The sequence below is a fragment of the Callithrix jacchus genome, chromosome 7, assembly GCF_049354715.1.
Source record: "Callithrix jacchus isolate 240 chromosome 7, calJac240_pri, whole genome shotgun sequence".
Taxonomy (NCBI): Eukaryota; Metazoa; Chordata; class Mammalia; order Primates; family Cebidae; genus Callithrix; species Callithrix jacchus.
In genome coordinates this window covers 8256711-8283074 of record NC_133508.1, presented here as the reverse complement: position 1 = coordinate 8283074, position 26364 = coordinate 8256711, and the positions used below count along the sequence as shown (strand labels likewise).

The 26364-nt window shown below is 52.2% G+C and overlaps 1 protein-coding gene, 1 long non-coding RNA gene and 1 other non-coding gene across 5 annotated transcripts in view; 1 reads left to right on the top strand and 2 right to left on the bottom strand.

The window, feature by feature from the left end:
* Nucleotides 1-2022: 2022 nt before the first annotated feature.
* CALML5 (calmodulin like 5) lies at nt 2023-2932 on the bottom strand. The gene has a single exon (XM_078329367.1). It carries the CDS (start codon nt 2800-2802, stop codon nt 2362-2364), a length of 441 nt encoding a protein of 146 aa, XP_078185493.1. The 5' UTR covers nt 2803-2932; the 3' UTR covers nt 2023-2361.
* Nucleotides 2933-6913: 3981 nt separating this feature from the next.
* LOC103794065 (uncharacterized) lies at nt 6914-15843 on the top strand. Its single transcript, XR_621317.6, has 2 exons — nt 6914-7091; nt 15652-15843. It is a non-coding gene; the product is annotated as an uncharacterized LOC103794065 (long non-coding RNA).
* Nucleotides 7381-26364, bottom strand: part of LOC108592443 (uncharacterized) — an 84252-nt gene continuing 65268 nt past the window's right edge. Inside the window, exons 4-7 of one of the 3 annotated variants that reach the window (XR_008482452.2) lie at nt 22784-24699; nt 21440-21639; nt 19222-19434; nt 7381-11203 (exon numbers count right to left, since the gene is read on the bottom strand). This is a non-coding gene — a transcript (uncharacterized LOC108592443). The remainder of the gene's footprint in view (nt 11204-19221; nt 19435-21439; nt 21640-22783; nt 24700-26364) is intronic. The other 2 variants (XR_013519492.1, XR_013519491.1) reach the window with 2 other exon arrangements.

Here is a 26364-nt window from a genome sequence, read left to right as displayed (position 1 = left end):
GTACAGGCCCACCATGCTCCTCCACAGGTGTGCGCCCACAGCTGTGCCAAGGAGCACTGCAGGTGGGAAGGTAACGAGTCCTGACTCCGAGGCCAGGGCCCGACACCTCCCTGCAGCCCAATTTCACCCACCACTGCCGTAAGTTGGCCTTTGCTGCTCTTGTACCCACATGGGGCTTCAGTTTCCACATCTGCCAAGCAAGGCATGTGGGTCTGACCATCTGAGACCCAGGACAAAGGGAGCCCCAGGAACCCAGGGCTGTGATGAGCCCAGGTCTCGTTTCTAAACCCCACAGCACCAACACAACCCAAGTCCACACAGGGCTGTGCACTGCCAGGATGGAGGGTCCAGACTGCTCACCCTGCTCCTCCTCCTTCTTGCTCTGCCCTTTCCCCACCTCCCCCAACCCTAACCCACAGAGATGCACACACACAGAAACACACCTAGACACACAGAGACACACACACACAGACATGCACAGACACACAGACTCACACACAGAGACAGATGCACACATAGGCTCACAGACACATACACTTTCACACACAGACACATAGACATGCACAGACACACACACAGACTCACAGATACACACACAGAAACACACATAGACACACAGAGACACACAGACACACACACAGACATGCACAGACACAGAGACTCACAGATACACACACAGATACACAGAGACACACACAGACACACACACAGACTCACAGATACACACAGACTCACAGATACACACAGACACACAGAGACAGACACACAGACTCACAGACACACAGACACACACAGACTCACAGATACACAGACTCACAGATATACACACACAGAAACACAGAGACACACAGACACAGACTCACAAACACAGAGACACACTCAGAGACATGCACACAGACTCAAAGACACACGGACACACACCTTCACACACACAAAGATACACAGACACATGCAAACACACACAGACTCACAGATACACATACAGACACACAGAGATACACACACAGACTCACACAGACACACACACCTTCACACACAGACATACACACACAGACACACACAAAGATACACAGAGACACACAGGCACACCAGACGCACACACAGATGCACACATAGACACACACAGACTCACAGACACACTGACACAGATAGGCTGACACACACAGACACACACCATCACAGACACACACAAAGATACACAGACACACAAATAGACACATACACATACACAGACACACACATACATACACAGGTGCACACACAGACACAGATGAGCACACACAGACACACACAGACAGATACACACACAGGCACACATAGACTCACGGACACACAGACACACAGAGACACACATACACAGACATAGTCATACACAGACACATACACATACAGACACACAGATACACATGCAGGCACACACATAGACACAAGGACATACATAGACACACATACAGACACACACAGAGCCACACAGACATACATACACAGACACAAACACAAACACACAAACACAGATAAACACATAGACACACACAGACACAGATGCACACAGACACAGAGATGCAAACATACACAGACACACACAGATGCACATAAGCACACACAGACACATAAACATACAGAGATTTACACATAGACACACATACAGACCCACAAACACGCACACACAGATGTACACACAGACATACACGTATTTTATTTGCAGCCCGAGAGAGGTAGGCTGCGTGCAGAGGGTGGCAGCTGGGCTGGGTCTGTCCATGCGAGGCGCAGGGCTCCTGTTTGTGCAGGACATGTGCCCAGGTCCTCACCAGCAGCTCAGGCAGAGCCTGGAGCCAGAGGCACATCCCCTACCCACCTGCCCTCTGCTCTAAGTCAGGGGAGGCAGGACCTGCCCCTGGGGCCTGTCCAGGCAGTTCTCCCACTGCAGGTGAGAGGGGTCGGCTGGGAGGGGGTGGGCTGGAAGGAGCCCTGGAAGCAGGTGGGGGCCCTCGGAGGCCTCCCCCGACAAACCCCAAGCACACGTGGGACACAGCAGTCCTTTATTTAGAACATTGCAGGGCTGAGGGACCCTCAGGGCAGCCCTGAGCTGGGGAGCCCCATTCCACTGCAGGGCAAAGAGGGACAAGGCCCAGGGAGGCTGCCTTCTGCCCAAGGTCTGGAAGCAGAAAGGGGCTTGCAGAAGGCCCAAGGGTGCCACATCAGGCCCCAGAGCGCAAAGCCTTCCTCCAAGGGGGAGGCAGTTTCCCATCCACCAACCAGGCTTCCCTGGAAAAGTCCCAGCACAAAAGCAGCAGAAGCAGGCGGCCACAAAGGCTCAGAGGGCAGCGGGCCACCGGGCGGGGCAGAACGAAGCGGGAAGCCTCACTTCTGGGAGAGCATCCTTGCGAACTCCTCATAGTTCACACGCCCATCCTGGTCCACGTCGGCCTCGCGGATCATGGCATGCAGCTCCTCCTGCGACAGCTGCTCCCCCAGCTTCTCCATGGCCTGCTTGAGCTCGTCCACGGTGATGTGGCCGTCGCCATCCAGGTCGAAGGCTCGGAAGGCGGCCTGCAGGTCCTCCAGGCCGATCTTGAACTTCTTCACCGCCTCCAGGAACTCTGGGAAGCTGATTTCGCCGTCGCCGTCGCTGTCCAATTTGGAGATGAACTCCTTTAGCTGGCCCTCCGTGAGATTGTGGCCCAGGGCCTTCATCGCGGCGCCCAGCTCCTGGGCATTGATAGAGCCGTTTCCATCCGTGTCGACCGCAGAAAAGGCCTGCTTGTAGTTGGCCACCTGCTCAGCAGTCAGCTCACCAGCCATGCCTGCGTCCCTGCACCTCGAGGAGCCTCCAAGCTGCTGCCCACCGGCCCTCACCTGCTGCTCTCAGAGCTTGTGGTCCAGAGTGCAGGCGGCCGCAGTGATCTATGGCAGCGTCTGTCCCAGGCAGCCTGGCTTGGCATGGGAACCCCCTCCTTTTCTGCAGTCAGAACAAAGGATGGAGGAAGGCTCCCCACCCTCCAAATGCCTGGGGGTGAGAGACTCCTCCCAGGGAGGAACAGATCAGCAGCAGACAGGAAATGCAGGAATGGGAGTGGGAGGGCTCTTAGGTGCCCAGGAACTGGCATGGGGTTGGGGAATGGGATGGCTAGCCTGCCAACCCCTCCTGGCCTTGACAGCAACCACTTCCCTCCAGGAACATTCTGCCCAGGGCCCAGTTTCCCCTGCAGCTGATTCACAGAGATTCTGAGCAAGCCAAGGGGTTCAAGACAGCTTCTCCATCTTCACAAAGGCCCAGCCTGGAGAGGGAGAGGGCTTGAAGAGATCTCCCTCAGGGGTGCAGCGGGCCCCAGTGTTTGGCATTTCCACACCCCTCTCTCCGGAGCTAATGCCTAGCTCTTGCCCTGAGATTGGGCCTGGTGGAAGGGAAGTGGGTGGTAGCATTGATTCTGCCAGGGAACAGTCAAGGGTCTAGAGACAGAGGATGGGGCTCGCTGCCTTTAACCTCAAGGAAACTAGGGACCAGGGCTGCCTTCAGAGCCATAGCTGGTGCTGAGACGTTGTTTGTCAAGTGCACATGGTGTGTGATTTCAGAAGAGAGGGAAAAACTTTTTTTCCCAGAATACTTTTTTTCCAGTCTTCCCAGATACTCCCTTCGAGCTCAGAGATTCCCAGAATTCAGTTCCATTGCCAAGTCCAAGGTTCCCCGTACAGCTCCCTGCCTCCGGGGAACTGAGTGGCAGCTGTTCCATTTACAGGGGGTCAAATGGCTGCAGGTGGAGCCTTGCTGCAGTAAGACATGGGGACCTCAGTGCCCAGCACACCCCAGAGGTGCAGGCAGGAGCAGGAGGAGGCAGAGCCGGCAGCTGCCCCAAACTTGGCCCTCTTCGTGGTTTTACTAAGTGTTGGGAACCTACTGGGGCCCTCGGTCTGATCTGTTCTCTGGAAGGAAATCCCCAGGCCCACTGCCTTGAGCAGCTCTTAGAGCAACAGCTAAGCTTTAGGGAGACCATCCCCAAGTCCTTCCATCAATGTGACCTACAGTTGTGAAGGGACATTTGCCTTGGAGTCCCCAAGACGACTTTCTCAAAAATGCCCCCTCCGAGCTCCATAGATTCCTATTCCTCTCCCCAGCCCCTGCTCGTACATAGGGAACAAACTCCTTCATTCTCCTGAGAAAGTTAATACATCCCACCTCCCTCCTGTTCAGCCCGTCACATAGACCAAGTATACTCTCCTCCCCTAAAGTGCAGCCAGACAAACACCTCCCAGCCCCTCAGTGCTTCACAGGCTCGGAAGCCAGAGGCTGGGGTGCCCAGCCACTCACTCCATGACCCACAGCTCAGTCCCCCAGGGCCACGTGAGGGGCAAACCCAGAGCAGTGAGAGGAGGGAAGCTGCCCCAGCCAGCCCTGGTGTGGCGGCTGCTCCCTGAGCTGTGTGTGAGGGGCCAGAGGGAGGGTGGGGAGGGGCCAGAGGGAGGTTGGGAAGGGCTCAGAAGAGCTGCAACAGAGGAAGAGGCTGAGGTTTGCAGAGAAGGAGCTCCCAGGACCCAGTGAAAAAGGGAAGGTCATGGTCAGCAGGGAGGAGGGAAGCAAGGGGGTCACCCCACCAGAGTTCAGGGGGATCTAGCATAGAAAGAGCTGCAGAGAGGAGGGGCCCAGTTGTCTAACTCATTTTATAAAGATGTCTTGAAGATTTTCTAGCTCACCTCAGTGGTGGAATAATACAGAGGCCTCAATAAATATTGAGTAATCAATTTCTCAATGAAACTGACAACCGGTTTGGGGTGGAGAATGTCGGTCCAGCCACATGAGGACAGAGGGGCATCCTGCCTGGTGAGGGCCTGGGGAGGGTGGGACTCTGAATAGCTGGATTCAGCCCAGCTCCTTGTTTTATCTCCTTAAAGAATACCTGAGGACTTAAATCTGTATTTGCAATTTCCTTTCCTTCTCATCTTGTTGATGGGACCTGGTGATTAAAATCCAGATGCTTAATAATTATTCATATCATTTTTCTCAGGTATCATTTTTCCCAGACAAAAATGGGAAAAATTTCATATCATTTTTCCCAGACAAACACCTCCCAACCCCTCGGGGCTTTTTTTAAAATCCTACTTTGCAAACAATATTAGGAGACTCGAGCTTCCAGTTTCGCCAGTGATGTGGAAACCTGTGTCTCCATATCCTCATCCATAAACTAGGATGATGCACCCACCGTATCTGATCAGATCGGGTGGGGTTCGAGCATTAAGTACAGAGCCAGCGGCAGGTGTTATTATCCTACGATAAACCTCATGGTCAGTAACAAGCTGGTTCATGTTCGAGGTAAAGCAACCCTTGGGAAAACATCTGCTTGAAGGGTATCTCACAGTTTTGTGATTCTACCTCTCTCGATTGAACTGAAAAAAATCAATTCAATTCAGTTCAAGCCAAGGCTCAGAGCGTTTGCTGACTTTTCAGTGTCAGCTCCAAACAGAGGCAGTTCCAGTCAGAGCAGAAGCATCTGTTTAGAAAAAGCCTCAGGCTGTCTCATCACAAGACAGGACGATGGTCACTATTCTCTCGCAGTGTCCCATAGGGACAGTTCCCTGACTTCTCGCTGGGTGTTCCCCAGCTGGGGGTCGTTTCCTCCCTAACACAAAATCTTTTCAGGGCATGTACCAGCACAGAGATTATTTTTTCCATCCTCCCCACAGCCTCCCGTCGCAGTATGCGAGCCATCAGCTGCCTTGGCTCAGCCTCTGTGGTTGAAGGTTGCACTCCCCTCCTTTGGGGTCACCGCTAGGGACACCAAGGACAGTCATGCACGAGTGACCCGCACCACAGAGGGCCTGGCACAGCCCAAATGGGGGCTCCCAAAAGGGGACAAGATGACATTTGTCATCAAGCCCCTCTGCCTTGGCTGGTTTAGCACAGCAGTTGGGTGCGGAGCCTGGCTTTGAGGAGGGAGAAACACCTTCTTTCTAGCTAAGGTGCACTGCCAGGTGATGCCTTCTGCGCATATCCCTGTGTAATGCAGGGGCCAAGGGCATCGTCCGTCCTCCACCCCATGAGGAGCCTGAAGCTGGGGTGCTCAGCCACTGGCTTTATGTCCCACAGCTGAGCTCCCCCAACCCAGGGACCACAAGAGAAGCAAACCCAGCAGAGCGGTGAGGGGAAGGAAGATGCCCCAGCCAGACCTCACGTGGCGGCTGCTCCCAAGCAGTGTGCCAGGGGTCTAAGAGAGCTGCAGAAGGCTGGGAAGAACTGCAGCAGAGGGAGAGGCTGCGTGAGGTTTACAGAGAGGGAGACAGGGACCAGGTAAGAAAGAGAAAGCCATGATCAGCACAGAGGAAGTGGGGGCATCGCAGGGAGATGGTGCCTTGTGATTGAGTGCGGGAGGTGGGTTCTCCTGCCCTCTCCCTCGCCTCTCAGCTGAGCTCCTCATGAAGACAACAACTGTCCCTGCTACTTTGGAGGAGAAAGGGGGTCTCTTTCATTGAGGAGGATTGAAGACATCTTCACTTGTAGGAAGGATAGAAACCTCTGTAAGGTGGCTGCACCAGTCCCCAGAGGCAGGAAAGGGAGAGTTACCATCAGTCATGGGACTGCCTTGTGCAGTAGCTGTGTGCACATGTGTTTTTGTGTATGTTTGTAGGTGAGTGGTGGGTAGGGGAGGTGTGTGGTATGTAGGTGTGGGTTTGTGTGTGCATGTGAGTGCAAGTGTGCATCGTGTGTGTGTGTGTGTGTGTTAGGAGAAGATAGGTAGGGTGTAGGGTGGTTGTCCTTTCTTCAGGAGAGGCCAACTCTAGCTTTCATACCAGACTGACCCCAAGAACAAAAACACACTCTGGCACTTCCATTATGGTTTAACTCCTCAGTGCGGAGAAACCAGTCAAACAGGTCTCAGAGCCTGGACCAGAGCAGGAACTCCTCTCACACTTCTGTGTTTGCAGAAACTGATCTCACCTGGGACCTGTGCACAGCCCGACCTTCTCTAGGGACAGGGCAGCCCCAGGGAAATGGAAAGGGGCTATGTGGAGGGTGTGATCTGTGGAAGAGAATGCCGGGGACCCAGCTACAAAGAGCTCATCTCCCCTGCAGTTATCCTCAGCAATGAGCAACAGAAATGGTGAGTGATTGAGCCGGCTTCACAGGCAGCGGGCTCCAATCCCCCCTCCTTGGTGTTCCTACAAACCACACACCTCCCCTACACACTACACACTTCCCTACATGCCACGCACCTCCCCACACACCACGCAGCTCCCCCACACGCCACGCACCTCCCCCCCACACGCCACGCACCTCCCCACACGCCACGCACCTCCCCACACGCCATGCACCTCCCCCACACGCCACGCAGCTCCCCCACACGCCACGCACCTCCCCCCCACACGCCACGCACCTCCCCCACACACGCCACACACCTCCCACACACGCCACGCACCTCCCCTACATGCCACACAGCTCCCCACACGCCACGCAGCTCCCTACACACCACGCATCTTCCCAACAGCATGTGGTCAGATCACAGGGGTCAGCTCCTGGTGTGTGGTCAGATCACTGGGGTCAGCTCCTGGCGTGTGGTCAGATCACTGGGGTCAGCTCCTGGCGTGTGGTCAGATCACTGGGGTCAGCTCCTGGCATGTGGTCAGATCACAGGGGTCAGCTCCTGGCGTGTGGTCAGATCACAGGGGTCAGCTCCTGGCGTGTGGTCAGATCACAGGGGTCAGCTCCTGGCGTGTGGTCAGATCACAGGGGTCAGCTCCTGGCGTGTGGTCAGATCACTGGGGTCAGCTCCTGGCGTGTGGTCAGATCACTGGGGTCAGCTCCTGGCATGTGGTCAGATCACAGGGGTCAGCTCCTGGCGTGTGGTCAGATCACAGGGGTCAGCTCCTGGCGTGTGGTCAGATCACAGGGGTCAGCTCCTGGCGTGTGGTCAGATCACAGGGGTCAGCTCCTGGCGTGTGGTCAGATCACTGGGGTCAGCTCCTGGCGTGTGGTCAGATCACTGGGGTCAGCTCCTGGCGTGTGTTCAGATCACTGGGGTCAGCTCCTGGCTTCTGCACTTTGCTACCTGTGCGGCCTGGGAGAACTGCTCCACCCCTAAATGCTGCGTGCTTCCAGGTGAAGAATATGGTACCAGCACCTGCCTTATAGTAGCCTTGAGAGGGTCAAGGCCCTGCAAGAAAACCTCTGCCCAGCACCTGGCAAGAGCAAGCGCTCAGTAGGCAGGAGCTGCCCGACCCTCCTGCACCCCTGCCCACACCGTCTCTCTGTTGGGTGCTGTGCCAGGCTGCTTCCTGGCCAAAGCAGACGTACCCTCACTGCATACTCAGGTGCCAATTCTAAGTTCTCAGGGCTTCAGCTGAATGAAGAAACACCTGATTTCACTGCTGCCAATCAGCCTTGTTGTCCACTGCACTCCTGGCATCTGCCATATAGACCACTTGCGTGGAACACGCTTGACAGGGGCACAGAATTCTACAGGAAATAATCACAGGGTGAGGACTTGGAGGGTAGAGAGCTCCGTTCCAGTCCCTGTCCAATCAACAGTGTGATTCTTGGGCTACAACAACCTGAAGTCACACCAGGTGTTCCCTGGGCAAAGGGCAGAGCCCCCCTCCCCTCTCCTGGGAGGATGCTTGTGTGTTCTCCGGTGAAGAGAGGCTCTGGAGCTGGCGTGGGTTGCTATTTATCCAGTGCCCGCAATGTGTCTAGACTTGCTGGGTTAGTGGGCAAGAGCAGTCCTCCCCCAGACTCTGACCCATCAATGACACACCTGGGAACCTGGCAGGACACACCTGGCTCTGTGTCCCAGACCAGAGCCTGCTCATTGGTCCCCACTCCCCAACCCTGGTTATCCAGCATCTCCTGGAGAACTGTCTTGAGAGAGGCACTTACCCAAGAACTGAAACATTTCAACTCGAAATTAGATGGAGTATAATCCCAGTGGTTTAAACCGATACATAGGACCTCTCTATTCACTGTGCAGAGGTTTGCATGGGGTCTGCCATACGTGAGACAGTCCCGGTTGGCGGTGATCTCCCAGGTGATCCTTCCCACCTGCTGTCGTGGGGTGGGTCCCTCTTTCCTTCCCACCCGCAGTCGTGGAGTGGGTCCCTCTTCCTCTCCCTCTCCCATGGGTCTTCTCAGCATGTCCTGCGTTCCTCTTCATTTCACAGCTAGTATTGGCAGAACTTTTAAGACAGAACTCAAAGTTGTCAGGAAAAGAAATTAAGCAAGCTTGTAAATCGGCAGTGTTCTTGGAGTAACAACACTAAGAAAGCAATCATTCTGAGGTGGCGCAGAGGGCTGCCGGTGTATCTCAGGATTCAGAACCATATTCTGAAGCGTGAAGACTGCCGTGAGCCTGAATGCTGGACAGGATCAGGGATGGTCGTGATCCTGCTCACTGCTGTCACACACACGTACAGAAACCTTTGGGGAAGTTTAGACCTAGACAGTTAAAGGCAAGTGGATGGATGCACAAAGTGAGAGGTGAGAGAGGAACATATTTAAAGAATTCTGGAGACCCAGAAGTCGTCAAAGAAAGGTAGGCATATCTGGGTACCTATAAAAAGGTAAACCTTTTGTATGAGCAGCAAAAAAAAAAAAAAAAGACTATAGATAAAAATGATAGATCTTGGGGGAGATGATAAATATACAAAGAGCTTTAAAACTGTTAAAACTGCAACAATAACAATTCAATAGGAAAATGAGCCAAGGATGTAAGCAGCCCATTCACAGAAAAGCCAATTCAAATGGCCGACCAACAGTAAAAGCCGCTGGACTTCGGCAGGAGAGGAGGAGGGGCCGACTGAGATAATGACGAGGCATCGCGCCATGCCCAATCCAGCTGGCAAAAATTAAAATACCTACTGCTAGAGAAGATATGAAGAAACTGTCCTCCTTCCACATTGCTGGTGAAAAGGTCAAATGCGACAGCTTTATTCTTAGTAACCTGGCACTGTGTCATGTATTACAACTAATGACAGGATTTTACATGTGTGAACAAAACTCTGGGATGTTAATACAGCTTGCAGAGATACTGATAGGCAGAAAAAGGGGTGAAAAGATGAAAAAGGCTGAATGATATGGTCATTGTGTGTGGGTGTGTGTGGGTATACGTGTGTGGGTGTGTGGGTGTGTACGTGTGTGGGTGTGTACGTGTGTGTGCTTGTGTACAAGGAACTGGATGAAACATCTTTAAAGGATCTTTGTTTTGCTAAGTATCTCCTATTTCTTTTTCTTTTTCTTTTTTTTCCTTTTCGAGACAGTGTCTCGCTCTGTCCCCCAGGCTGGAGTGCAGTGGCGTGACCTTGGCTCACTGCAACCTCCACCTCCCGGGTTCAAACAATCCTCCCACCTCAGGCTCCCGAGTAAGGCCCATCCCAGGGAGAGCTGGAGACAAGGAGGCCCTGGGCTTAGGAGCGCTGGCTGCATCCACCATAGAGAGGTTAGGAATCCCTACCCCTTCCCGCTATGGGGCTGCTGCAAGAAGCAAAAGGGAAGGTGCCTGTAGCCTGCAAAGCACCCTGCAAAGGTAAGGGACTGGTCTTCCCTCTGCATTGTGACTTCCACCTTCTTGAGACCCCACCTCCCACCAGGAGCGGGTGCTCGGCCAGTGGCCTGCCCAGTGAGTGGGCAGGCCACTTGGAGGCTCTCAGGATGCAACACCTCCACACCGTGGCTCTTCAATCCCCGATGGCGCCACACAGGGAGACGATAGCCCCGGGGTCCAACACGGACCAGGAAAGCAAGAGAGATGTTGGCATGTGGTCAGAGAGGAAAGGAGGCAGGCACCTTGCAGGACCATAGGGCCCTCTGTGGAGGACGGGGCGAGCCAGATGGTGTCCTCTGCCCCTGGCACTTGCTCTCCTCCGTGCTTGCCATTGGGCACATGGAACTGGCAGGGACAAGAAGGGCACTGGCTCTGACTCAGTGGGAACAGTGAGCCTGGGAGAACCGCCTCCTCCCTCTGGCCCGACAGCAGCCTTGTGGCCATGCCCCACTCCTGCTGACCCCACAGGCCCAGTCCCCTCGGTAGGAGGGTCCTTGTGTAGGAGGGTTGGCCGCTCACCGCCTCTCAGGAGTTCTTGCCACAGGAAACCTGTTCTGCAGGAGCCAGCCCGTCTGCAGGAATGGCCAAGTGTCCCCTCCAAGCCAGAGCAGGTCCGGGCATGAAGCTCAGCTGCAGGGCACCCTCGGTGGGGCTGTGTCCTGGGAGGAGAGCAGGGCTGCCTTAGAGAAGAAAGGGGGAGAAGAGGACAGGAGGGCCCTGTTCTTACGGGCTCCTTGGAGGGGAGCCCAGAGACCCCAGAGATGGGAACCTGGGTTACCAGCAAGTCTGGCCCTATGTCTAGGGTGGAAATGAAGTTGGGTCCACGAGAGGCCACTGGCTGAGGTGAAGCCTGCAATGGCCGGGGGGACTGAGGGCCGGAAGATCCCCCTCCCAAAACCACCCTGCTGCCCTCCCACCCAGCCTCCGTCTTTGGGCCTCCCCACAGGGCACCCTCTTCTCCCAGGACCCCCCACCACACCCTTCTCAGGCCATCCAGATGCAAGCAGCCCCCTAAAACAGCTCTGCCCTCCGCAGGCCACCACTGCCCTCCTTCACCCGCTGCACTTTGCCCCTGACCTCCCAAGGGGTGCCTGTGTACCTGTCCATCTCCCCCACCTACCAGGCTGATGTCCTTGAATTGGTTGGGGTTAGTCACAGACAATGCTTTGGGGGGTCAGGTCCACTGACTGAGAAACCTCACAGGGCTCCTGGCAGAGCCACCCTTCATCCTATGCTCAGCCTTGCAGGGTCTAGGCACTTGGATGGGTCGGCAGGTGCTGGGCTCTGGGCTCAGAAGCAGGAGAGTGCAGCGGGCAGACCAGGGCTCCCGGGGCAGGAGTCCCAGCCCTGCTCCTCCTCCCGGCCATCTGACTCCATTTTTGCATGTGCCAGAGCTCAGTGCCAGTGGCCTGTGGAAACCTTCGGCCCTGTCTTTGGTCCTGGGATTTTCTGAGTGGATTGAGGGAAAATGTGCTTCCAGGTCAACGTGCCCTCCTTTTGCGTGGACATGCTCACCAGTCAGTCATTCATCAGTGACCCTCTACTCACATGTCTGTGGCCCCACCCAGGACAGCTGTCATGGTTAACCCCGTGTCAGAGGCTGGGAAGCCAAGGAATGAAAAGAAGGAGCCGCCCCTCGGAAGGGAGGCTGGACTCAACACACAGACCTGAGACCCACGTGGTGTTCATCCCACACCAGCTGCCCTGGGTCCAGGCGCTTCCTCAGGTGCGTCAGGCTCCTGATCCCAACCAGTGGTGCACGGCTCCTCGGGCCCCTCCTTCCCCACCCACCCGGATCATGACCGAGGGTCCATCCCCTCCCCGGACTTCGAGGTCTTTCAACCCGACTTCCAAGGACTCTACGCCTTTTCCACAGATATTTTTTCAGGTCTCTTCTTGGATCCCCCAGCTCTCGGGTGGAGGTTTCACTGTAAGATACACACACGTTTGCCCTTTTCCTCCAGCACTAAAGCCTCCCCGGCCACTACATCCCGCTTCCTTATGAACCCACATGTCCCCGCCCCTCACCCCCAGCTCCAGTTTCATTCTGTTTGCTCTTTTCTAGGACAGGCTCTACTCCCACACCCCCTTCTCCTCAACTGGGTGACATTTAAGAAGCGTTGCTGTTGCTGCCGGCCCAGAGGCTGGGACGTCCTGGGCCTGGCTGGCCACGTCTCCTCCTTCCTCCTCTCTTGGGATGAGATGCTCTCAGCCCTTCCTGCATCGCCGCAGCTTGCCTTCCCTCTCCTTCCCACAGTCTGGTTGGGCCAACTGCGGCTTTCCCAGCCCCGAGCTGTTTCCCCTTCCTGCTTCCTTCTTTTGGGAAGTTGCTCCCCCCTGCTCTGGAGCCTCAAGCTGACTTTCATGAGAAGTCACTAGTTCATAACTTCTTCATGATGGTGGGACACTGACGTGATGTCCGCAAGCCCCCTGGACACAACTCTGTGCTGTATGCACCCTGGCTCTGGGATTCACACCACCCTCTGTGGTGGGATTTCCAAGAACACCCCCACCAGGGCCCAGTAAGGTCAGCTGCCCCCAGCTCTATCCTGAACTCAAGCATCCACTGTAGCCCGGCCACGCGTCAGTGCCCAAACTGGGCAGAACCACGTCAAAGCCACAGCTGCCCCCATTACCCGAGGAAGACAGGTGCTGTGCCCTTCCTAGGTGCCAGGTGCTGTGCTATGGGCTTTGATGTGTGACCTCATTTTCCCTCTCCCTTTATTCTTATTAAAATAAGGGTAAGCAGGTGAAGTAATTGAGGCTCAGTGAGGTCACAAAACCAGTTCATCAAAGAGTGGAAATGCGAATCTAGGTTCGCCTGATGCCAGTACCCAGGCTCTTACCCAGGGCACCCCAGCGTCTGCTCATGATCTGATAGCTTCATCTTTCCTTCACAAGCCGTGGAAGACAAAACTCAGCTCCAGCAGCCCCTGACTGGATGGCGGGGCTTTCTAGCGCAGAGGCCCAGCCCAAGGCCCCGGTGTTGTCCCGCACCCTCAAGTGGAGAAGCACATTCACAGCTTCCCCTAGGCCTGGCAGGGGCAGGGGACCGTGGAGGTGGCCAGGAGCGGGAGGGGGGCACCGGCTGTGCTGGGGAGAGGCGGCAATCCAGGCCGGCTCTGCCTCCCAGCTGGTCTGTTCTGTGGAAACACTCCCAACGGCATCCGTCAGTTTTGTTGTTTTTTAATAATGGCATTTATAGCCTTGCATTTTATTCAAGATACAACGTTTGAAAGTAACCCATGCTTCTTTAAAAATTTAGAAATATTCCAAAGTGTAAAACACAAAAATTCCATCCACACATTCTCTCCACTCTCTGGAGATAATCATTGCTAAGGCTTTTTTTCAAATATTCACCTATACTTATCATTGACAGAGTTTATGCTCATTGCTGAGGGGTTTTTTTCTTTTTTCTTTTTTGATCTTTTAAATTATTGTTATGGTTGAAGTTCTGGAGTACAGGTGCAGACCTTGCAGGATTGTTGCATAGGTGGTTTGCTGCCTCCATCCCCCTGTCACCTACGAGTCAGTTTTTCTTTTAATTTAATTTTATTTATTTGAGACAGAGTCAGGCTAGAGTGCAGTGGTGTGATCTCTGCTCACCACAGCCTCTGCCTCCCAGGTTCAAGTAATTCTCCTGCTTCAGCCTCCCAAGTAGCTGAGATTACAGGCATGCACCACTACACCCGGCTCATTTTTGTATTTTTAATAGAGGTGGGGTTTCACCATGTTGGTCAGGCTGGTCTTGAACTCCTGGCCTCAAGTGACCCACCTGCCTTGGCCTCCCAAAGTGTTGGGATTACAGGTGTGAGCCACCACGCCTGACAGTTTTAAAATTTTAATGCAGTCATCTGGTTACTGTCCATTTCAACGAAATACACTTCTGTGAAATCCTTGGAAGCAATTTCACCAAGAGCTCAGTATCACTTGATCAGTCCCTGTTTATGTAAGTCTATCGTTATCTGAACTTCCGGAACATTCTGTGACAAGCTGGCTTGGGCTTCCCCCTTCCCTGATAACTCAGTCTCTCTAGGTTAAAAATCTCTTCACTTGAGCTTTGACTTCTCCCTCCCTCTTTAAGTTTCTCCTTTGTGCTTTTATGCCTGTGTTCTCCTGGACACGTGTGGAAATAATGATCCAATTCTCGAAGATCATTAGCCTTACTCTTCTCAAGAGCTTTGTTTGTGTTTGTTCTGTTCTTAGCATGACTGACTACTTTCTGGCATCTTAAAAAGAGAGAGCCCCACTTTTCCCCTGCCTCCAGCCTCACTTAGGTTACACGTTAATATCTTTCTGTTCTGCTGGGAGCTGCCTCATCCTCCCCGCCCCTGCCACACACATCAGCTTGATTCTGTTACTCCGTGACTTGATTCTGTTACTATACACAGAGGGCTGCTTTGCCACATGGCACACTCTGGTTTTCCTTGCCCATAGTCCTTGCTGTTACCGGCCCATTTTCCTTTCTTCATCACATTCCAGGCTGTGATAATTTACAGTCAAAGCAGCGTCTAGAGCTCCAGTCCTCTAAACTCGCTTGAAATATCTGGATTCACGGTCCTGTTGTATTTGCTTCACAAGCTAGAACGTGTTCTCCTACGATACGTCTGAGATCCCTTCCTCGGGGTACAGTTTATATGTATAGGATCTAGAGTTTTGCAACTCGGGCAGCGCTTTTTCCCAGTGGCCAGCACCTTGAACCCCAAACCTGGGCTCTTCCCCATCATACAGCTTCCTTTCCACCTCCAATCAAGAGGGCGTCTTCTCTCCCGAGCCTTCTGTCTGCAAAGGGAAGGCAGCTACTGCTCATACCTCAACTTCTCAGGGAGCCAAACTGCTCCATGGAGATCTCGGTGGAGACATGCCACACTTCCCGCTGGGCCATCCCACCGGGTGACAGAGCCCCCACAAATGCTGACCTGATGCGTGCCATTAGCAGAAATGCCTGTTCCAGCTTCTAATCCCTCTTCTCCCAAGAACTCAGACCAGGCACAAAGCTTTGGGGTCTGGGAGAGGACATGCGGCCTGGGAGGGAGGCATCTGGCTAAGGGTGGGCATCAGCCCCCCCATCTCTCACCATCGGCAGTGTTATTGGACAAATCCTGAGCCTCTACCTTTCTTCCCTCAGGCTCAGAACCTCTTCAGGCTCCACGCAGAGAGTGTCTGGGTCCTGGCAGGAAATACGCCCGTGAGCTCCTTGGCGACGGAACTTTGCCGAAACCACCTGAGGTCTTGGGCCAGGCACGAAGCTGACACAAAGTGGACTTGCAGTGTGTGTTAATTTGATGAATGATAAAAGAAGGATGGTTGGATGAATGAATACAGGACTGAGTGGAATACAAAGTTCTGCCAGCATTCCTTCCCCCACCCACCAGTCCATTCTGCAAAACAGAGTCCACCCTCTCTGTGGATCCGAAATGCACATGAAACCTCATTTCCACATGTGGCTGCCTTCGGGTCTGTGCCGGACGCATCTCAGTGGAATTCATACGAAGGTTCCGCTGAAGAACTTCCTTCCCTGGGCCTGCCACCTGCAGCTTCACAGCCCCTGCTCCCCCGGCCCCTCCAAGAAGCCATGTGTGAGCTCTTGTCCATTCTCTTCTTTCCTCTGCGGGATTCTCCACCCTAACCAAATTCCTCAGGAGTCCCTGCAGCCAGGAATGGCAGGAGAATCTGGGAAAAGCAAAAGCAGCTCCAGAGAAGCCCTTTCTCCTCCCCGTTCCTTTAGCTTTCCTACCTTCGTGCCTCCAGTTCTCTATCGTGTCTTCTTCCTTCCTCATTACCAAGCTCCCCTTGTGGCAGAGACTCACCCATGGCGTGTCCTCAGCCAAACTGGGCAGGAAAAGCTCAGCACTTCGCACACCCCACTCCCTCATTTCCTCCCTAATGGCCATCGTCACTGAGTGCTCTTGGGCCATGCACTCCCTCACTCCCGCCCCTTCCTCACTGTGGGCACCTGCCACCTTTCCGAGGGTGCCCCTGCACTGAAGCACCAAACCCAGCCTTGTGCTGGCAGCAAAGCTCAGTCTCAGGCTGGGGCCTTCCCACCTCCTCCATGCACCTTTAGAGATGAGGTCAGAAGCTGTCTGTTCAGTTCACACATGCAGAAATGGATACACAAAAACACCAAGAGGTGGCCAGGGGCAGTGGCTCACGCTTGTAACCCCAGTAGTTTGGGAGGCTGAGGTGGGCAGATCATCCTGGTCAGCATGGTGACACCCTATCTCTACTAAAAATACAAAAATTAGCTGGGTGTGGTGGTGCGCACCTATAATCCCAGCTACTCTGGAGGCTGAGGCAGGAGAATCCTTCGAACCTGGGAGGCGCAGGTTGCAGTGAGCCCAAATCACGCCACTGCACTCCAGCCTGGGGACAGAGCAAGACTCCCTCTCAAAAAAAGAAAAAAGAAACACTAAGAGGTTTGAACTGAATCGTGTCCCCGCCAAATTCATAGGCTCAAGTCCTGCCCCTCCATGGTATTTGCAGGGGGCCCATCTCATTAGGGTGAGTTGAGGTCATGAGAGGTGGGGCCCATGGAAGTCACAATACAGATGAAAAGTGTATACCTAGTAACACAAAGTAATATCAACTACTTATGGTGCTCCTATGATGTGAGAGGCCCAGCCAGTCTTTGGAGCCTTCTCATGCCTTAATTCATGTCACTCTGGTCACCCTCTGACCTGAACACTGCCATGGTGCCCACTGTACAGATGAGGACCTGAGCCACGACAGCTGCAATTGCTTGATGCACATGAAACAGCTGAAAGCAGACGTGGGGAATGGAAGGAGGCTGGGTGGCCTGGGTGCCTGCCCCCGCCTTCCCTTGCCCCCACACACCTCTCGGAGGACCTCTGCAGAACCCAAGGGTTTCGAAGAGCAGAGCTTAAAACCACAGCGGTAAATAACTAAGGCAGGCTCTGATGGAATGAGGAAACGGGAGTGCACTTTGCCACATCCCTTTGCCTGCCTTAAATCTCTCACCAGCATCCTGAGCCCACACCCTAAACCCTCCTGCCTTCCCCACACATCCCCTGTGTGCCCGCAGGCAACCCATTGTCACAGGGCTGCTTGAGCCACACGTGTGGGTACAGACACATGCACATGCACGTGCCCGCCTTCCCGCATTAAATGCTAAGGTTTTCTACTGAAGCAGAAACTTCAAAGGCTGGAATTGGAAACAGAAGCTCTTCCTGCTGCTTGGGGAACTCCTTATCCTTCAAGGAAGATCAACTTGTTCTCTTGGAGATAATTATCTTGCCCCTTTGGTTGTGGAGGCCTAGAGTAACAAACTGTCCTACTTAGCTAATCATCTATGCATCTTGGTATAAAAAGATCTGTAGCATGTGGCTAAGCCCCTCTACTTCCCCCTTACTTCATACTTTTCATACTTTTTTTTGAGACAGAGTCTCGCTCCGTCACCCAGGCTGGCCTGCAGAGGCGCCATCTCGGCTCACTGCATCTCTGCCTCCTGAATTCAAATGATTCTTCTGCCTCGGTCTGCTGAGTAGTTGGGATTATAGGTGCGCACCAGCACGCCCAGCTAATTTTTGTATTTTTAGTAGAGACGGGCTTTCACCACCTTGGTCAGGCAGGTCTTGAACTCCTGACGTCAGGTGATCTTCCCATTTCAACTTCCCAAAGTGCTAGGATTACAGGCATGAGCCACTGCACCCAGCCCATATTTTCTGTCATTTTTTTCAAAACATCAAGCATCAAGTTTGAAAGGTCAGTGGATCATGCCCATTCTCCCTCTCCGCCCTCTCTCCTCCCTCCACCTCTGTCCAGACCCTTCCTCTGGACAGACCTGCACCTCTCACCACCCAACACCCCCAACACAGGCGGGGCCAGTGAGTGAGCTCCCAGCGGGCTGTCAGGGAAAGTTCCAGTCCCTACCTATTTCACAAGAAATAACTTTTTCCCAGGAAAGTAACAAGTCCAGGAATAGATTTTTAATCACTTGACTGCTTTTATCCTGAGACCTATTTCTGGTCTGCATTGGTTTAGGGCTGAGCGTTTAATAGTGGTTTAATCCCACTCGCTGTCAGGTACTAAGCACAGGCCACGTTAATGCCCCTTACTTGGCCCTTTTCGAAACGCATAGACGGAGGTGCTCAGCGAGGGTCAGGAGCTGACCTCTGCAGCCCAGGCAGCCATAGAACTAGATTGTGCTGAGAAGGCAGCTCTTGCGGGGCAGGGTAACCCTGGGCTACCTGGTGCAAACTGCAAGACCTGATGTGAGCACGTGCCCTGGACGGTCTCCGCTCAATCCCATTGTTTGGCTTGGGGGATCCGTGTTGCATGTGAGCCCCCGACCAGGCAAGAGGCCTCGCAGGGCGGCAGGCTCCGGGGAGCGTGCTCACGTGCTTTTTACCTGACGATCTGCCTGTCAGAGTTCAATTGAACCAATCACTGCTCTGTTCTGGAACACAAACCTCCTCCCTCAATCAACTCCAGCCCAGCCCAGGACACAGCCCTGTGTGAATCTTGATGAGTCAGATGAGACAGACCAAAAGTCACCGGAAGAGCTGGGCCAGGCAGCACATCTGGAGGAGGCTGTCAAGAGGCGGTGGGAAAGGAAGGCCCAGGGCTCATGCCCCTGCAGAAAATCCCTCCATCTGTGGGGAAGCAGTGAGGCTGACTGAGAAAGGGTGCTTTCACCCTGTGGCCAGTGGGAGTTGGAGCATAGAGCAAAGCCTACCTACTGTCAGGTCAGTCCCGGCCTTGGGATGCAAAAGGAAGCAGCAGTGCCTGGTCGGTTCCAGGACACAGACAGATGCCACTGACTCCTCGTCCACGCTTCATCAATGTCCCCGTAGCTCATTGTCGCGTCCTCCATCTCCATTTGGTCACAGTTGCACATTGGAGTGTGAACTGCAAACATCCCAGCTCCACAACACACCTTGTGCAGCCCCTGCAAATCCAGGCACATGTGATAATTTCCAGAAGACTTGTAGGGAGCCCGTGATGGAAAGTCACTGGCAGGAAGTTTTGATGCTGGGAACAAAGACCCCAAAGTTGAGCCAGGCAAAGAGGCCAAATGAAACGACGGCCGAGACAAGAAGCAGCCAAGGAGTTTGCTCTGTGAGGAGTCGTGGCAGGGGCGTGGGGGAGGGTGTCCTAGCAGACATTTTTTAATTCTTCCATTTGTGTGTTTCCCAGGTAACCCTACCAGTTGTGCAAAGAATACTCTCCCATCAGTGGGTGATGGGCAGGGTCCTGACGAAGTGCCGCTGGCCGTGCTCCAGGAGCGGGCCACCCTTCCAGGCTCCTCCTTCTACCTCTTTCCTGAACCCCCCACATCGTCTCCCCACCTGGCTCCTCCAATCTGCCCTAGTTGGGCTGTCAGCCTAACTTTCAAATTCGGCTTTGAGCCGGAGTATCTTTCCAATCTCCACGGGTTCTTTGCTAAGGAGAGAAGTCCTCTCTTCCCCCGAGATCTACTGGCTCATATCATCTCGGCAGTTCCTGGCCTCTTTCTAAGGAGCCTGCACCGGAGTCCCTGCTGGTGCCCGTAATGGAGAGCTGGGGGTGAACACTGAGACGTACCGGAGAGCTTCCAGGAAGCTGGGTCTGTGAGCCCATGCCTCCTGAGGCTGACACAGCACAAATGGTTTGGGGGCAGGTTCTCATTCTTGCAGAGATGCAGACAGAGGAGAAGCCTGGTGGTCAACGTCCACGGGTGCCAAGCCTCAGCAGCTGTTCCCAAGGGCCAGCATGGAGGTCTCCAGCCACCTCCAAGACACATGGCAAATGAGGACAGTGGGGAAGAAAGAACACAGGCAAATGAAACAGGCACTTGGGACGGGCCATTTGAGGCGTGGCGGGAATGTTTTGAACCAGAACTTGAAGGAAGGGTGAGGTTCCAGCAGTCCTGGAGCAATTTCTCTTTGAGGACAATGTGATCCTCTCGTGCTCTGTTTACTGGCAAACACCGAGTGAAGTCGGCGAGGCAGAGGGCCTGTCCTGTCTACGGGGGCTTGACAGGGAAAGAGGTCGAAAACAGCCCTGGCTCTTGTGAAACTAAGATGGGAAGGAGCTAAGGAGGGAGCGAAACAGAAGTCACGGGAGGAAGCAGAGGGTCAATTAAAAGCACGTACTCAGGGAAGCCCTGACAAGGAAATGGAATTTGACTTTCAACTGAGGGGCGGGAAAGGGTCAACACTTAAAGGTTAGGCGCAGAGTGTCCAGGCAGGCAGACGACTCAAGCAAAGTCACAAAATGTGGGAATCAGGTCAAGGCTGTTGTTAAGGAGCGGGAAGTAGGATGGAACATCGTCTTGGGGGGTCAGTGATAGGATCGCAGCAAGGAAGGCAGGAAACAGTCACAGGTGGTGAAGAGAGGCCATTAGAGGATTCTGAGTAAGAAAAGGCACACAGTGAATATAATACAAATAGGGAAACCAGTTAGGAGGCCATGGAATCGTCCTGCCTTGAGATGGTGGGGGCTTGGTGCAGTGGATGAGCAAAGGAGCATTTTCAAAGCAGAGCTGACTGATTGCTTTAAAAGTGCTAGAGAAAGGGAGGAATTAAATATGACTCTAGGGTTTTGTTCTGAACAATCGAATGAATTGTTTTTAAAGAGATGGGAAGACCCAGCTACTTGGGAGGCTGAGTTGGGAGGATGGCTTAAGCCCAGGAGACAGAGGTTGCTGTGAGTCAAGATGCTGCCACTGCACTCCAGCCTGGGCGACAGAGCCAACCTGTATCTCAGAAAGAGAGACAGAGAGATGAGATGAGAAGACTAGGTGGGGGCAGGGGGGGAGTAGGGATGAAGACCAAGAAGTCTGCTGGGTCACATTCGCTTGAGATGGTGATGAAACACGCAAATGGAGGTGTTCGGTGGGCAGATGCATACGTGAGGTGCTCAGCAGAAGAGGCGGAGAGAGAGATGCACTACGATCAAGTCTTGATACCTACCTGCACTGAGAGCCGTCTAACGCAGCGCCAGCCCCGGCTTCTGTTGTCTGTTTGCAGCTTCTGGGCAAGATGGTCAAAACTGCACTGGGGAGGACCACAGAGCAAATGGAAAGGGAGGCTAGCTGTCGCAGTCAGAAGATCCGTGTTCCAGCCCAAGTTTTACGCTTGCTAGCTGCCCCACTTCACCTCCTATTCATCATCTGTGACATGGAGACATAACACAAAGGATACGAATTGCTCAATGGATAGTAAACAAATCCATGTCTTACATGATAAACGTAACTGTCAAACAGTAAAACAGCATAAGTAACTCCGTTTTTGCTAAGAGGCCTTTACCCATTCCTGCACAGAGGCTAGGATAGTTTTAGAGCACTGAGATAACACAGCAATCATGTCATTTTTGAAACTCATGCTGAGATTAAAGGTAAAGCGTGTAAACAATTAACTATGTTTTGTTAAGGATTTATAGGAGCCTTGTGGCCCAGCCTGAAAATGTTAAGATGGGATAATGGTTTAGAACACGTGCTTCATTTGCTGGCTCTCTGGATAAACCTGCTTTTCCTCCCAGCAACCCTTGTCTCTTGATCTGGCTTTCAAGCTGTGAGCAGCCGAAGCTGGATTAAGTTACATAAAAGTGCTAATATTTATACAGGGGAGGAAGGAAGTTGGTGAGCAAATGTTAGGGCTGGTGGATGGCTTTATCAAGAAAAAGAGAGTTCAGGACCACTCAGCCACACCCGTTCCAGCCGGACCACAGGAACAGAAGCGGCTGAAGATTGGCGAATCTTCATACCTTTATAGCACCCAGCAGTAGAGGCACATTTAAAAGGACACGTAACAAGTTCTTGACAAAGGCTATTACAACGCTTCAGAGGGAAAAAGCAAATCTCCTTGGGTCTTCTGGCTTTGGGGTTTCTAGTCTTCAAAGAAGGCAACTGTAGTGGGCGGGGGGAGGGGGCCCTTCAATCTGTATTTATTGGGTTCATTAATACTATTTTCGGCCGGGCTCGGTGGCTCACGTCTGTAATCCCAGCACTTTGGGAGGCTAAAACAGGCGGATCATGAGGTCAGGAGTTACCAAGACCAGCCTGACCAATATGGTGAAACCCTGTCCCTACTAAAAATACCAAAATTAGCCAGCATGGTGCCCCGAGCCTGTAATCCCAGCTCCTTGGGAGGCTAAAGCAGAAGAATCACTTGAACCCGGGAGGCAGAGGTTGCAGTGAGCCGAGAGTGCGCCATTGCACCCCAGCCTGGGCGACAGAGCGAGACCCCATCTCAAAAATAAAAATAAAAAATAATACTATTCTCCACACCGTCCCACCACAATTCCACAGTCCTTACCTGATACCTGTAGCCCAGGAATTCTACAAGCAGTTCACACTCCTGAGTGCCAGCACGCCAGGCGCTTGGCTCTCAAAGTCTGTTCCATGGATCTATTTGGGAACAGCATGTCCCAAGACCCTTACTGAGGGCCTGAGAGGTCAAAACTATTTTCACAATAATACGAATGTTTTTTGGCCTTTTCACTGTGTTGGTATTTGCACTGAGGTCAAAAGCAACAGGGGTAAAACCAGTGCCTTGGCAGGAATTCACAGGAATTAGAATCCCTGTGCTACCCATCATGACACCCTTCACTGTCACACTGTCTCATTCAACAAACAAAAAACTGGTTGCACTTGAAAATATCCTTGGGGCAGGATTATTTTTATTCAATTTCAAAGATTACTTGTACATTTTTGTTTTGAGACAGGTTCTCACTCTGTCGCCCAGACTGGAGTGCAGTGGCACAATCTCGGCTCATTGCAACCTCCACCTCCCAGGCTCAAGCAATTCTCCAGCCTCAGCCTTCCAAGTAGCTGGGACTACAGGCACTCGGCACCACAACTGGCTAATTTTGTATTTTTAGTAGAGATGGGGTTTCACCAAGTTGTCCAGGCTGGTCTCGAACTTCTGACCTCAAATGATCCACCTGCCTCTGCCTCCCAAAGTGCTGGGATTACAAGCTGAGTCACCGTGCCCCTCCACTTGCACATTTTTAATAGTCCGCTGATCTTGAAGTGTGATGATTGCCATGAGGAAAGCACTTTTGTGATTGAGTAGAAGGTAAGCTTTTGTCATAGAACGTCATTTTTACTGGAAAGAACAGCTGATGGACAAACCATATTACTCAGATCTAGTATTTGGCAGACATTTGAGAATGAAGTGAGCCTGTCATTGCAAGGGAAACAAGTGACAGTATTTGTTGCCATTAAAATTTTTTGAGCTTCCAAATGAAAATTTGAATTTTTGAAATTTTGTATTTGTCACTGTGAATTTTAGCCTCTCCAATACTTAGCAGCTTTCTAATGAGATTGGTGGTGATATCAATAATGTGGTCTTTTTTTTGAGACAGGGTCTCACTCTGTCACCCAGGCTGAAGTTCAATGACATGATCACAGCTCACTGCAGCCTTGATCTCTTTCTCACACTCAAGCAATCCTCCTCCTACCTCAGCCTCCCAAGTAGCCAGGACTACAGGCACACACCACCACACCTGGCTAATTTTTCAATTTTTTGTAGCGATGAGGGCTATGTTGCCCAGGCTGGTCTTGAACTCCTGGATTCAAGCAATCCCCACACCTCGCCCTCCTAAAGTGCTGAGATCACAGGCATGAGCCATCACACCTGGCCTAATGAATGTGATTTTGTAATGTTATATGTGTAATTGTTCAACCAGTGAACCAGTATTTTCCAAGTGACCAGTGCACGGTGTTATGAAACCACGCATGGGTAAAAGTTCTGCTCAAGGTGCAAAAGAGACCACTGCATTTTCACTTAGCAGGATGGAAAGGTCTCTGGGATGGTCTCAGATTCCACACGGCAACTCGCCTTTCAGAAACTAACAGTTGTCAAATGTTGATGTAGTATCAAAGAACAATATCCGCAAATTTTTGAAAAGACTATTCGAATGCTCCCTCCTCCCCCGGCTGCACACCCGTGTGAGGCTGGATCATCATACACTCTCAAACGTTTTACCACAGACTGAGCGCAGATGGAGGTTTGCTTCTGGAAAGCCGGGCATTAAAGGTATTTGCAAATCCATTTGATAAAATGCCATTCTTCTGCCTGTTCTTCGTCTTGGAAACGTTATTTTTCATTTAAGAATAATGTTTTTCTTTAAGTTCAGGGTCCCAAGTGCAGGTTGGCTGCATGGTAAACTTGTGTCATGGGGGTCTGTTGTACAGATTATTTCATCACCCAGGTATTGAGGCTAGTACCTAAATATATAAAAATACAAATATTTAAATGTTTCTCAGTTTTAGTTGCAAACACAGTAAATATTGATATATATATACTCCACATAAACACAAGCACTTTGGAGTCCTTCATAATTTTTAAATGTTTAAATTGATCCTGATGTTTAAATAGACCAAAATAATGTCTATTCTGTAGGGAAATGAGTTGCTATATTGGGGTGAGAGGCAGCAGGGAGAGAGTTAAACATGAAATGAAAAACATTCCCTCTGCCACAGTTTCCCAACCAGTGAGTTGCAACAATCTGGCCCGTCATAAGGCAGTCCTCTGTGAGTCACTGTGTACTAAGCAACCCTGTTTAAAATCCTGAGTCCTTTTTTTTTGAGACAGAGTCTCACTGTCTCCCAGGCTGGAGTGTAGTGGCACCATCTCGACTCACAGCAACCTCTGCCTCCCTGGTTCAAGTGATTCTCCTGCCTCAGCCTCCCAAGTAGCTGGGATTACAAGTGCCAGCCACCACGCCCGGCTAATATTTGTACTTTTAGTATAAGAGATGAGGTTTCACCATGTTGGCCAGACTGGTCTTGAACTCCTGACCTCAAGTGATCCCCCTTTCTCCACCTCCCAAAGTGGTGGAATTATGGGTGTGAGCCACCTCACCAGCCACTGTGAAGTGCCTTTTTGAGAAAGACATTTAGGTAAAAGCTAATGTTTGAGCCACAGAGCCATGACCCAGAAACCCACAGGTAACTGTTGGCCTGTCATCTGGTCATCGGTCAGGTGGCCAGGAGGTATAAACATATTCCTGTCCTTGTCCATCAGGGCACTGTCTCAGCCAGGTTTCCCCCAATGCCAGCCTGGGCTCTCCAGGAGACTGTGTCGGCCACATGCCCAGGTCCCTCAATTGTCCTACCTCCTGGGACTGCCCCTGTATTCTTTCATGAAGGTGTCCCTCCATCCCCAGGCAGGGAAAGTAGAAGAAAAATGCTTCATAGCCTCTTTTCCACTTGACCGTCACTCTGGCAGTCAGATAGGGGCTGTGGTTATCTGCTATTAATTATTCTGCTTTTCTATACATAATAGCTATGCTCATCATAGTCTCATATCTGAGACATATAAAGCTGACCATATTACAGGCTCTCTGCCTTACCTCACCTCAGAGAAAGAGAAAGAAGATTGGGAGTTCAGTAAGGTATAAATTTTTTTTTTTTTTTGAGACAGAGTCTCGCTCTGTCGCCTAGGCTGGAGGGCAGTGGCATGATCTCGGCTCACTGCAAACTCCACCTCCCAGGTTCAAGTGATTCTCCTGCCTCAGCCTCTTGAGTAGCTGGGATTAGCCTGCCACCACACCTGACTAATTTTTGGATTTTTAGTAGAGAGGGGCTTTCACCGTGTTGGTCAGACTGGTCTCGAACTCCTGACCTCTTGATCCGCCTGCCTTGGCCTCCCAAAGTGCTGGGATTACAGGCATGAGCCACCTCGCCCAGGCTGGAATATTTTTTTTTTAATCAGGGATGGTTTTTGAATCTTCAGTCATTCCCCCTAATAATAGAATTGATATATGGCAAATGTAAAACATTTAAAATGGAAAAAGATACTGTATTTATAAGACAATTAAAAGCACTTATAATCCTATTATCCCAAGTATCCACTGTGAAGAGTTTGGTATGTGATTCTCTAGGCTTTTC